We start from the raw sequence: 12,337 nt of genomic DNA, 5'->3' as shown, positions 1-12,337 counted from the left end.
TGGGAGCGGTTGGGAGTCACGCCGAGGGGTCCATTGTCTGCTTGGCCTTTACCTGCCCCCAGGAGCTGGAGGAGAACTACACCCGGGCCTACTCGGAGGCCCTGGCCGCCTTCGGGAATGGGGCGCTGTTTGTGGAGAAGTTCATTGAGAAGCCGCGTCACATCGAGGTGCAGATTCTGGGTGAGTGGGGTCCTCCCTGGCCACAGCACGAGGCAGGACCCAGCAGGTCCCGACCTTTCTCGCAGTGGCTGGCCTTTGGGACAGTTCCAGGAGCTGTCCCTCAAGAACATCCTCCCCAGGAAGGCGGGCTGTGGGAGCTGGGCTGGTCAGGGCCCCACGGCCTCCTCGGGTGGGCCGTTTCTCCCCGTGACTCCCCCACTGCTGGGAGCAGGCACGGCTGGCCACACGGCTGTGTGGTGGTTGTCAGGCGTTTAGGAGGTGTTTAGATTCCAGGAGAAACTAAACCCAGTTTACCTCCCGCCCCAGGGGACCAGTACGGGAACATTCTGCACCTGTATGAGCGAGATTGTTCCATCCAGCGGCGGCACCAGAAGGTGGTTGAGATTGCCCCCGCTTTCCACCTGGACCCCCACCTTCGGACCCGGCTGACCAGCGACTCTGTCAAACTCGCTAAGCAGGTGAAGGGCAGGGCTCTCGGGGACGGAGTCTCCCATGCGGAGACGAGGAGCCTGTTCTGCAGGCTTGCTCCAAGCTCCTGCCGGTGTGGCCTCACGGCCGGTGGACACTGGGGCCCAGATGTGGGTGTCAGCTGGGCCGTAGGGAGGCCCAGGGGGCTGGCTCTGGCAGGGGAGGAGAAGGGACATGTTGGAGGACAGAGGGCTGACGAGGTGTCCTTGGGATCCTTGCCATGAGACAGCAGAGGCGCCAGGCCCAGCGGCTGAGCCTGGAGTCCAGAAAGGCAGGGAAGAGGACGGGAAAGAGGCCGCTGGCCAGTCCCTGAGCACCTTCTGCACGGGCCGAGCTTCTGCACGGCACCAACTAATCGGAACCAAAGGAATGAGATGCGGTGGATTCTGTCAAGATTAAGAAGCATTTTGAGGCATTTCCTCCTCACTCATTCTTACTTGTCTCCTACATCTCATTTATCACAACCCTGCCCTCCTAACGTCTGCCTTCTGCCAGTGCGCATGGAGGCGGGAGACGGCGGCCGGCTCCCCTTCAGTGACCTGCCCCTGACCGGGCTCAGGAGAGCACCGTCTGTGGCCAGGCCTCCTGCAGGGGGCCTGCTCGCTGTTCTTCTGGGCCTTCCTGACCTCACCCCCTGTGAGAGTCCAGGCATCCTGCCCTCACCTCTGCCCGCCCCTCCCAGCACCCCTAGTGAGACGTCTTTTCAGATCTGTCCCCAGCCCCCGGGTCAGCCCTTGGTCCTGCTCTCCTTTCAGGGCTGTGCTCCCCCAGACTTCTCAGGCAGTGGGGCCCAGAAGAGATGACAGCAGATGGCTCTGTCACCTTCCTCAACCTGAAAGCCAGGGTTGGGGCTCTGCACGGAGGCTTCAGCGACAGTTAATATGAGGCGTTGGTTAGGATCTAATTTAGAGTTGAGATTTTGGTTATTTCATATGAGGGATGGTCTTACCTTGAGTTTGGCCTTATTTATTAGCTTATCGTTTATTGTCTCATTCCAGAACAGATGTGAGAGAGCGGACTGAAGTCTAGCTTATGGTTTTGGTTGGACTAGAGCGAAACTGGAATTAGGGCTGAATTTCGAGTTAGAATCATCATCCGTTGGCTCCTCTCAAATGGCATGTCTTTTGTTAGTGGCCAGAGGCGATGATGCAGGAGAGTAGAGGTGACTTTCTGAAGACTCTCTGAGAATAAGCGTCCAGAAGGGGCCTGGGTCCGTGTGGGTGGGACCTGCGCCAGACACGAGGAGGCCTCGAGAGCGCGGAGGTTCCGACAGCTTGCCCAGACGCGCTCGGCGCAGCCATATGAGGCTCCCGATGCGGTCCTGGGGAGACGTGCGTTCTGTGCGTTCTGGGCGCTTTGCCCCCGGTGGGCGGGCCCGGTGGGCTTCCTGCCGTCTGTTCTTTTATGGAACCGACCGGCAGGTAAGGCCGTCCCTGTCTGGCTCCCATCATCACTACGTCCTGCTTATGGGGCCGCCCGCAGGTGGGCTACGAGAACGCCGGCACCGTGGAGTTCCTGGTGGATAAGCATGGCAAGCACTACTTCATCGAGGTCAACTCCCGTCTGCAGGTGGAGCACACCGTCACCGAGGAGATCACCGAGTGAGCATGGGCTGGGAAGGGGCGCCCTCCCGGCTTTGTGTGAAACCCTCTCAGTGGCTCCTGGGGAGGTCGGCTCACTCTCCATGTGGTAGAAAGCAGTTAGGGATCCAGTTACTTTTTATAAAAATTATTATGAAAGCATTACATAGATATTGTAAGTATTAGTCCAAAGGAGCAAATAAAAAACGACCCAGGGCCCCTCCCTCAGAACTGGGTGCTGAGGAGGCTCCCGGCCCTGCCCTGCGCTGTAGGTCACAGCCACACGGGAGGAAGGTGCCGGTCACCGCTTTTTAGATGAGGAAACCAAGGCTCAGAGACGTTAAGAGAGTTGCCCAAGGTCACACAGCTGGGGCTGGAACCCAAGCCTCTCTCCAGCCCTCTGCTGTTTTGCCTCAGCCCCCTCGAGATCTTTCGGTTTCTTTTTGTCTTTATTTTCTATGTAAATAGTGTGACACGATTGCAATGTTTTGTACATAATTTTTATTCTTTTTAAATTTAATATTTGTTGAAGGCATTTCCTTCAGGTCACTGTACTTTCTAAATTGTTTTGGTGGCTGCACACTCTTCTGCCGCCTGTGCGTGTCACATCTCATTCACACGGTCCTCAGGCCGGCTTTGGTGGGCGTTAAGGGTGTGTCGGTTAACACTTTTGTGCCTAAATCTTTACCTGCCTCTCTCAAGAGGGCTGAGGATCAATACCTCGAGTGGGATTACCTGAGCAAAGGTTAAGCAACATCTCGCCTAATTAGCTTTCAAGATTGCTTGTACTAATTTGTTCTCCCACAAGCATTGAGCATAGACATTTTTGAAAACCCGCCCATTTTATAAACAAGTAAAATGGCCTTTCATTGTTTCAAGATACATATTTTGAGCCATTTAAGTGTTAAGCCCCAGCTGGGGGCCAGCCTGTCTCACACGGAGCCTTCCTGACAGTTCCTTCCCCCACCCCGAAGCCCAGGTGAGAGTGAGGGTGCTGTGGGAACACCTGCCTTTGCCCAGCAGGTGCACAGAGGCCCCCAGACTCCTTGTTCTCTTGAGGTCAAGGCTGAGTTGAGGGAGATGGTCCAGCCTCACCTCTGGCCCCACGTGCCTTTCTCTATTATGCTGCTGTACAGTGGTTGACCTTGAGCCTGCCGTGAGCCGTGAGCCGTGAGCCGTGAGCCTGCTCTGCTGAGGGTAGAAGCTTTTGCTTGCTTGGGAGTGGGGGTTTGCGTCAGACAGACACAGGCTGAGATGCAGATTCCTTCCAGGTCACTCGCTGCCTGGAGCTCGAGTGAACTGCAGGCCTCTCTGGCCTTCTGGCTTCTCCTCTGATGAGAATGACAGTGGTTCTCAGAGCATCATCGTGGAGATAGAGCTTGGAAAGAGCACAGCCACAGTCCGTGCGCGTAGATGTGGCCATACGTGGTGTCCATCGCGTCTGCTCTGAAGTGGGTTCGGAAGAAATCCCTGCCAGGGTAGTTCCCAGGCTGCCCTTACCACGAGCCTCAGTGACAGGAGATTTGAAACACGGAGGGTTTTCCGCAGCAGCTGCTGCACTTAGATCTGTTGCTGTCCTTAGTAGCGTGGCAGTCAGTGAGGCCGAGCTCCCTGTGCGAGCCCTGTGCTCTCAGGTCTTCTCTGGGGTGGGCGAGCCTTGGGCACAAGTCCAGCTGCATCAGGGTCCTGGGAGGACGACGTCCTGACCACAGCAGACGCCGACGTGGTCCCTCCCACAGTGAGGGTCCTCCTTTCAGGGAGCCCGGCCTTCACAACCCCATTCCCTCGCACCCCCCGCCTCCGCCACAAAGAACAGCACAAACTGCTCTAAGAACGGGGTGTCTGAGGCTCCAAATCCAGGGAGGGGTTGAGGAGGGGTTGGGATTGGGGGCAGGAGGACGGAGAGACCCCAGGGAGAAAGAAGGGCAGAACAGGGGAGGGAGAGTTGGGGGGCTGCAAGAACAGGTAGGAGCCCCTCCCCAGCTGCCCCTCTCCAGCCGCCGTGGTCTCCTCATTCAGATGGAGAGTTCCCGGCCCCGGGGCTGCAGGGCGGGGCGCGGACCACCTCTTTCCTCCATCCCTTGCCTCACGCTCTCTCCTGGTCCCATCTTCTTCCTGCACCTGCAGTGTGGACCTGGTCCACGCCCAGATCCACGTGGCCGAGGGCCGGAGCCTGCCTGACCTGGGCCTGCGGCAAGAGAACATCCGCATCAACGGCTGTGCCATCCAGTGCCGGGTCACCACCGAGGACCCCGCACGCAGCTTCCAGCCAGACACCGGCCGCATCGAGGTAGGCTCACGACCCAGTGTGTGCACGGAGCACGCTGCGGGCCTTGGCTGTGCGAAGAGTCCCCAGCTAGCCCGCCTCTCCCAGGGGCACGAAGGAGCCGTGGGCCCAGCAGTGTGCGTGAACCCTGGCTTGGCTGCTCTGACTGTGGCTTAGAGAACATGGGAGCCAAGCACAGTCCAAGGGGGAGGGAGGAGCAGTCCCTGGGGAGGGGCTGCCTCAGGCAAAGGCTAGCAAGCCAGGGGGCTGGTGAATCCGAGGAGGAGTGGCTGGTGGAGCCAAACGCAGGGTCCCCAGGAACGAGGCCCAGGCCCTTGACTGTTCTCATGGGAGCCGAGAGGCAGAGCAGCTCTGTTGGCCTCTGCAGAACACGGGAGGGGGAGTTTGGGGGCTGCCTTCAGTCTTAGGGAGGGTGGCTGGCAAGGCAGCACCCATGGGGTGCAGCAAAGGACTGGGGCGCTGATGTCCCAGTGGAGGGGCCAAGCCAAGCAAGGGGACCGTCAGGATGGATACGGGAGTCCCAGAATTGGGGGAGAGCAGCGGGGAGCCTGAGAGGCAGGCTCCTGGCCGAGACCGCGGTGGGCCGGTGCAGGCTTCCCCGCGTCCCAGCACCTGTGCCTCCTCTGGGGACACTGCTTGCGCCCTCTCTCTCCTCACACAGAAAGCCATCTGTCTCCCCTCTCGTCCCTGGCCCCTTCCCATGCTGAAGCCAGGAGCCCCCTGGCCTGGCCAGTGCCCGTTCTGCAGCCCCGCGTCATGCTGGCCAAGAATCCCTCGGACCTTGTGTGTCAGCGGTGCTGCCACTGGCTCTGCCGCTTTGCGGTGTCCCCATCCGGCCTGAGCTTCCCAGGAGGCTGGACATGAGCTCGGGTTCTGCTCCAAGTCCAGGGAGGAGGGCAAGGGCAATGTTGGGACAGATACGAGGCTCCTGAAAAACGAGTGACGGGCGGGAAGGGGAGGTATCTGGCATCTGGAAGTCGCGTAGAGCCGATAGGCTCAAGGCAGAGATCTGCCAGCAGGATTCTGTTTCTGGAACAATCAGTCTATAGGTGGTGGCCAGCTCCAAGGCCAGAGTGCTGTCTCGCCGGTGGGCCCCTGACTTCTCTGCCCTCAGCCAGGAAGGGACAGCCTTGCGACACGACCCTGCCTCCCCATGCCCTATGCAAGGCCCGCTCCTCCGAGCCTGGTTTACCACAGAATATTTTTAGCCGACAGTTTCTGCTCACAGCTGAGTGTTCACCCTTAAATATTTTATTAAGTTCCTTTTCATCGAACACGGGCCTGTGTGCCTTAGAAGTGGAGACATGGTGCACTGGGTGGCTCAAGCCCCAGGCTGGCCCCCCACTCTCGTTTGCCTTACCTGCCCCATCACGTGTGTGCGCCCTTAACCCGGACACCCCGACCCTCCGTCGCCCCAAGTCTGCCTCTCTGACCCGCTGTTCTCTCCTCCTCCCTCCCTCTCTGGGCACTGGCAGAAATGAAGAACGTCACGGGCCAGGGTGGGGGTTGACCTGTGGGTACCCTCGTGCTGGGTCCCCCACCTGTCCAGTCTGGGCTGGGGGCCAAATTTTGACGGGCTTCCGACCCAGGTGCTGAGCCCGCCCGCCTCTCCCCGCAGGTGTTCCGCAGTGGGGAGGGCATGGGCATCCGCCTGGACAACGCTTCCGCCTTCCAGGGAGCCGTCATCTCCCCCCACTACGACTCCCTGCTGGTCAAGGTCATCGCCCACAGCAAGGACCACCCCACGGCTGCCACCAAGATGAGCAGAGCCCTGGCCGAGTTCCGAGTCCGCGGCGTGAAGGTGAGAGACCGTTCACATCCCGGCCCCGGCCCGGCGCTTCCCTGCTCGTGACTTCTCCTGGTGGTACTTGGTCACTGCCGCCACCAGGCCCCTTACCGTCCCCAGGGTCGGCCTGGGTACCAGCCCTTGGCCAGAGTCGGGTCTTACTCTGGGGACCCCACGCTTCCCCTGCCCCACCTGGGTGAGATCTCCTGGAACGTGCGTTAAATCCACTTTCTCAGGCCTCCCTCCTGGAAATTCCGATTCCACCGATTTTGGCCCCAGAGCCTGCGTTTTGAGCAAGCTCTCCAAGCCATTCTCAGTGCCGGGAAATGCAGGTCCCTTGGCACAAGGCCCTGTGGAAGAGGTCACTGTGCATAAAGTCAGATCCTCCCCCTCACTGCCCCTTCCACTTGGCCTAGCACATGCATGACGCTGGGTGCTTCAGGGACAGCCACAGAGGCAGGCTGCAGCCCGGAGGCGTGCGCGCAGGCCAGTGGGAGGCCGGGGGCCCGCCCTCAGGAGTTCACAGCCTGGTGGCCGGGCAAGGACCTGAATGCCCATTGGCCATTTGGTCAGGTTCCATTACCCAAGTCTGTAGCTAGGGATGAAACCACAGTCGCGTACTGTTTTGTCCTTGAGGCCTGCGCTGCCCGCATATCTTTGGGCATCCTCTGGGCAGACGCTGCCATCAGACACTCTACGGGACAAGAAGAGCAGTAGGACAGGCCTCTATCCTAAGCGGATCGTGCCGCCCAGCCTCATGTGAGGAGTGGCCGCCAGGCAGACCCGCTCCCCATCCTCTTCTGGGAGGTCCTAGAGGATGGTCACCCATAGCAGAGGACGCCCTCCCTTGCCTGCCGCTCATGAGGAGCGTGGGGTGCTGGCTCACGGCCCCTCCGCATCGCCTTCTCTCAGCCACCTCCAGCCCCGTCCATGGCGCAGGCTCGGCCGGCGGGGTTTGGGGTTCGGGCATGTGGGCAGCACTGTCCTCTCAGTGCCCTGTGCCATCCCTCCCACTCGCTGACAAGGCTCGGTGGCGTGTCCTGCCAGGTGTCCCTGTGGGTACAGAAGCCTTTTGAGAAAAGCATGTGGGAGGGAGGGAGTCTGTGGGGCCGGCGCCGCCCATGTCTCCCCTCAGGCCGTCAGCCCACCTCAGGGAACAGGGTTCCCCAGGTGCTGGGGGCCTCTCTGCTCCTCTGTTGGTGGCTGGTCAGGGGCCTGTTCCCTGCGCACGTGGTGGAACATGTCAGGACCTCATGTGCTCACCCGCGTTCTCACTAAAGGGCTTGGTTTTCCCGGCACGGCGGTTGAGGCTGGGTCTGGGGCTGATGGCCAGTGTGTACCGTGAGCCCACTGGGGGACCCAGCCACCCCACCCCTCGCCCACCCACCCGTTGCTGTCCCCAGCCGTAGGCCCTTCCACCTGTTCTACAGCCTGGAGGGCGTGCACGCGCCTGGTGCCTGAGGGCCCTGGAGGTGCAGAAGGGGACCGGGGCCACGGGCAGGGGACTGGTGCGGGACACCGACTTCCGGTTCCAGGGGCCCCCAGACCAGCCCACCAGCTCTTGCCACGCCTGGAGCCTCTGCCAGCCCGTGCCCTGGCAGCCCTGTGGCTTTTTATCCCCTCCAGCCTCGCACACCCTTGCCCTCTCTTCATGCCCTGGAGGGCTCGCGCACCCCCACTCTTTCTGCTGAGAACCTTGTTTCGTTTGCTTAAAGCAGGAGCTCTCTCGGGCCACATCAGGTATGTGTTCTGGGGCTGGACGGCAGAACCACAGTGTGTCAACACTGGGCAGACCCGCAAGTGTGTGAGCTTGGCCTGCGCACGCGTGCACTCACACCTCGTGCCCGCTCTCACCGGGCCACCCATCAGAACCAAGTGGGCCTAACACAGAAATGGCCGCATACCCCTCGGCACGTGTGCTGTGGCTGCCGCGGCCCAGGCACCGTCACAGGCCCTGGGGTGCCAGTGTCTGCCCCACGGCGGGACCCAGGCGCCCGCATATCCTTGAAGCACTTGGTTGCGCCTGGTGCAGGGTGGGCCGCCTGTGCCCTTGAGTACGTGTGTCCAGAACGCTGATTCCTCCCAGCCGATGCCCAGGGGAGATGACTGGGTGGCTGGCAGGGCCGTGCCCGGGTCAGAGTAAGCAGGCCTAGGTGGCCACCTGGAGTGTGGCTCCTCAGGGCGGGGCTAGAGCAGGACAGTGGCCGAGCGGGCGTGGGCGTCCCCTGGTGTTTGCCCCTCCTGCGTCCAGTGAAGGGGGTTTGACTCAGTCTTTCAAGACAAACCCAGGGCTAAGCCACTGGGTGTCAGTGGAGCACCTGGGAGGTGAGATCTCTCAGGGCCTACAGCACCAACAGGAACCTTCCAGAGGCTCCGGGGCAGTGATTCTAAGCCCATCCCAGTCCCTCTGGGATAGCATTTTACAAATCCAGAAGATGCCCTGGGGGGTGATGAATTAAGGTCATCATCAACAGGGGCCACAGGGGCCTCTTTCACTGAGTTGCATTAATAATATCACCAGCCCAAATCCCTCTGCCCCGAAGGGCTGTGCCATCTCCCACCTGCTCCTGTGGCCACTATGTGCACCATGACATACATGCTGCCACGAAGATGTCACATGCTGTCCCCAGCCTGCTGGAAGGGGTGTTCTGTGCATTTACATATGCAGGCACAGCACCGAAGGCTCAGGCACCACAGTTCTCTGGGGGCCACGCCTGGGCTCACCCAGGTTAGAAGGCACCAGATGGATGAGGCCAAGGGCACCCCAGGCTGCTTGGGCCACCTCCGCGGGACTGGCAGCCCCAGCCCTGACCCTGTCCGGTGCGCCTCTACCAGACCCCCTCTTAGTGACCAGAGACTAGCACTGAGGTGTCCCCAACAATTTTATTATAAAGAAAAACAAGAATCCCACTTGGTGGCTGCAGCCCCTGCCTCAATGGCTTTAAGCACCTGTCAGAGGGACCTGTCCCCTTATGCTCATCTGTAGGCCAGAACCAGGGAAAGGGCCCCCTGTCCTGCCAAGCACAAAGGGGCCTGAGGTACCGAGGGTAATTCGGGAGGGCCTCCCAGGCAGCGCTGACCCACCCAGGCCAGGTAGCCGCCCACCCTGTGCCCTCTGCCCTGGGCCGACTCCCTTCCCGTCACACCACACTCTCTTCCAGCCTCTCCGCACTGCCGCCCAGCCCCCGGCACCCCGCCCCGAGTAGCCCCCCATGCACAGAGTGGCTCCGCCGGGCCCAGGCCCCTCCGAGGCGCCTGGCATAACCGTAGCACCCGCCGGTGTCTCCCAGGTCCAGGGAGCAGCTGCGCTGGGGGCGAGGCGGGGGGCTCCGCGGCGGGTGGGACTTGGGCGTGGGGCTGGGGCCTCCATTGGTCTGGGATTGGACGTGGCTAAGCTTGAGGGGGAGACGGCCATTCCCGGCCCCTCGGCCCCGAACCAGCAAGGCCACAGTGAAGACCAGTAAGGCAGCCACCAGCACACCCCCCACAGCCACAGTCAGAGTCCCGCCCAGCACGTGGGCCTGCAGGGCGTGGCACAGGGGCGTGGCTGGCAGTGTGGAGAAGTGGGCACAGCCCAGCAGCTTGGTGGCCGTGAGGTCGGAAGGCCCAGCGGCAGGTGACAGAGCCAGCAGGCAGAGGTCATAGTCGGCACCAGGGACCAGGTGCTTCAGCAGGAAGTGGTGGCTGGAGGCTGGGACGATCCTGCAGACAAGGTCTGGTGGTCAGGGCCCAGGTGTCGGGGTCCAGCCCCCAGGCCCACCCCCCACGGCCTCGAAGCCCCCTTCACAGCCCACCCCCACCACCCTCACCGCACACTCCCAGGTCCCAGCTCTGAACACCCTCTTCCCCTAGGACCACACTGGCCGTGTGTGTTCATTCGAGAAGGTAGGGAAACCAAGACAAGCATGCATGTGTGGCCTTGGAGACAGTGCAGAGGGACAGACAGGTGTGTGCCCTGACACAGGCCCGGGGCAAGCCGAGGTGGGGTGGAGAATCACATCAGCGGGGGCAGAAGTAACATGCACGTGTGGCCGGCCACCCCATGCCAGGAGGCCTCAGTCAGCTCAGCCACATGGGAGACCAGGTGGGGCAGCGCCCACGTCCTCCCAGGTGCCTGATCCCCCCACCCCCTGCAGCTCAGAAGCTGAGGAGGGGGTGCCTGGAAGCCCAAGGAGAGAGAAGGAGCAGGAAGGAGCGGGAGCCGTGGCCCAGCCCTGGAGGGGTGGAGCCGAGGGGCTGCTCAGTGCATCCTCACCGGTAGATGAGGGTCTCGTCCTCGCTGCTGTTGTACTGGATTTGGAACATCCACACGGGGTCCGCTGGCCGCCCAGGCCCCCAGCTCACCAGCCCTGAGGTGGCCGTCACCTCCGTCACCTGCACGGCTGGCTCAGACTCTAGCGTCCCCTCGCCCTCGGCAGCAGTGCGGGCTGAGGCAGCAATGTCCGATGGCCCCGGGCGGCCCCCCTCAGCACTGCCGTTCGCACCGTGGGGCAAGGCCAGGACCCGCAGCTCTACACGGGCTGTGGCCTCACCAGCAGGGTTGGTAGCAATGCAGGTGTAGACCCCCGCATCCCCGGCACCTGTCACCCCAATCTCCAGGGTCCCATTGGGGAAAGCCCGGGCTCGGGAGGAATTGCCCACCAGCCGGTCATCAGGGCCAACCCAGTGCATGGTGGGCGTAGGGTCGCCCAGTGCCCGGCACCGCAGCGCGGCCCGCTGGCCCTCCAGCACCCAGAGGCGCTGCGTGTGGCGGGCGATGAGGGGCGGCTCGCAGGAGAACTCGCCCTCGGGCACAGCCCAGAAGTAGCGGCCAGCCAGGCCTGGCGGCGAGGCGCACGTCTCCAGGTCGTCCGGCCGGCCCAGGCGCCGCAGCCACAGCAGCTCGCAGTTGCAGTGCAGGGGGTTCCCACTGAAGCTCAGCGCCAGCGGGGCGGGTGAGGCCTCGGCGTCGCGCCCCCTGGAGAAGAGCGGGTCGGGTGCCAGGGTGGCCAGGCGGTTGGAGGTGAGGTCAAGGCGTGAGAGCTGGCTGAGCTGGGCGAAGGCGCCCGGGGGCAGCGCGTCGATGAGGTTGTGGTCCAGGTTGAGGGTGTGCAGGGCAGGCATGGCACCGATGCCCGCCCAGGGCACTTGCCGCAGGTTGTTGTAGGACAGATCCAGGTCCTCCAGGCTGTCCAGGAAGTCGTCGAAGGCCCCTGGTGCGATGCGGCCCAGCTGGTTGCCGCTCAGGATGAGGTGCTGCAGGTTGACGGGGCCCCGCAGGCTGCCGGTGCCCAGCTCCACCAGCCTGTTGCCATCCAGGTGCAGGGAGCGCAGGCTCTCCAGGTCCCCGAAGGCACGGGCCCCGATGCGGGTGATGGCGTTGCGGGACAACGTCAGGTCCACCAGCCCCGTCATGTTGCGGAAGTCCGGCGGCCCCAGAGCCTGGATGAAGTTGTCGGCCAGCCGCAGCTCCACAGTGCGCCGGTCCACGTTGGGCGGCACAAACAGCAGGCCCCGGTGGGCACAGAGGGTGCTGAGCGACTCGGACAGGTTCTGGCAGACACAGGGCAGTGGGCAGGCGGCCGCTCCACTGGCCAGCAGCAGCAGCAGGAGCGGCGGGGCCATGGTGAGTGCCCTGCAGGGAAGGGCCAAAGCACAGGTGGGGCTGGTGCAGGTGCCCACTGTGCCGGGGGCCCAGTCCCAGAGGCCAGCTTCCGGAGCCTGGCCTGGGGGGTCGAGCAGAGGCCCAAGGGGCTCCCCAGGGCTCTGAGAGGGCTGGGGCATGCAGGACCAGCCCCCCAGATTAAAGGTCACATCTACCAAGCGGTTAGGGGGCGTCCAGGCTCTGGGGACAAGGTGAGGCCTGAGGCAGAAAGCCGAGGTGGGCATGAGCAGGGAGGGTCCCGGAACTTCCTTTCCCTAGCGTCCCCGTAATCAGCAGAACCTCCTCACCTCCATGCCATTCCCTTCCTCACCAGGGAAGGCATCCCCCCAAACTCTTCACTTGGCCCCTCGCCTGTCCTGGGCCAGCCCTGACGCTGTGCACCGCGGGGTGGC

At 62.5% G+C, this 12,337-nt stretch overlaps 2 protein-coding genes across 10 annotated transcripts in view; one reads left to right on the top strand and one right to left on the bottom strand.

Moving 5' to 3' along the window:
• PC (pyruvate carboxylase) overlaps positions 1–12,337 on the top strand; it is a 97,976-nt gene that overhangs the window by 76,949 nt on the left and 8,690 nt on the right. For all 9 annotated transcript variants that reach the window (XM_023535733.1, XM_023535727.1, XM_023535730.1 and 6 more), the window contains 4 exons: positions 487–638; positions 2,131–2,249; positions 4,356–4,518; positions 6,134–6,316. In XM_023535733.1, the coding sequence (XP_023391501.1) occupies positions 487–638; positions 2,131–2,249; positions 4,356–4,518; positions 6,134–6,316 (617 nt within the window). The remainder of the gene's footprint in view (positions 1–486; positions 639–2,130; positions 2,250–4,355; positions 4,519–6,133; positions 6,317–12,337) is intronic.
• On the bottom strand, positions 9,166–12,331 carry LRFN4 (leucine rich repeat and fibronectin type III domain containing 4). The gene is made up of 2 exons (XM_011368944.2): positions 10,557–12,331; positions 9,166–10,003 (listed from the first exon to the last, which is right to left on the bottom strand). The coding sequence occupies exons 1-2, from the start codon at positions 12,167–12,169 to the stop codon at positions 9,442–9,444; spliced, it is 2,175 nt and encodes a 724-aa protein (XP_011367246.1). The 5' UTR covers positions 12,170–12,331; the 3' UTR covers positions 9,166–9,441.

Source organism: Pteropus vampyrus, unplaced genomic scaffold (assembly GCF_000151845.1).
Source record: "Pteropus vampyrus isolate Shadow unplaced genomic scaffold, Pvam_2.0 Scaffold144, whole genome shotgun sequence".
Classification (NCBI taxonomy): domain Eukaryota; kingdom Metazoa; phylum Chordata; class Mammalia; order Chiroptera; family Pteropodidae; genus Pteropus; species Pteropus vampyrus.
The sequence above is the reverse complement of the archived record's forward strand: the minus strand, read 5'-3'. Positions and strand labels throughout refer to the sequence as shown.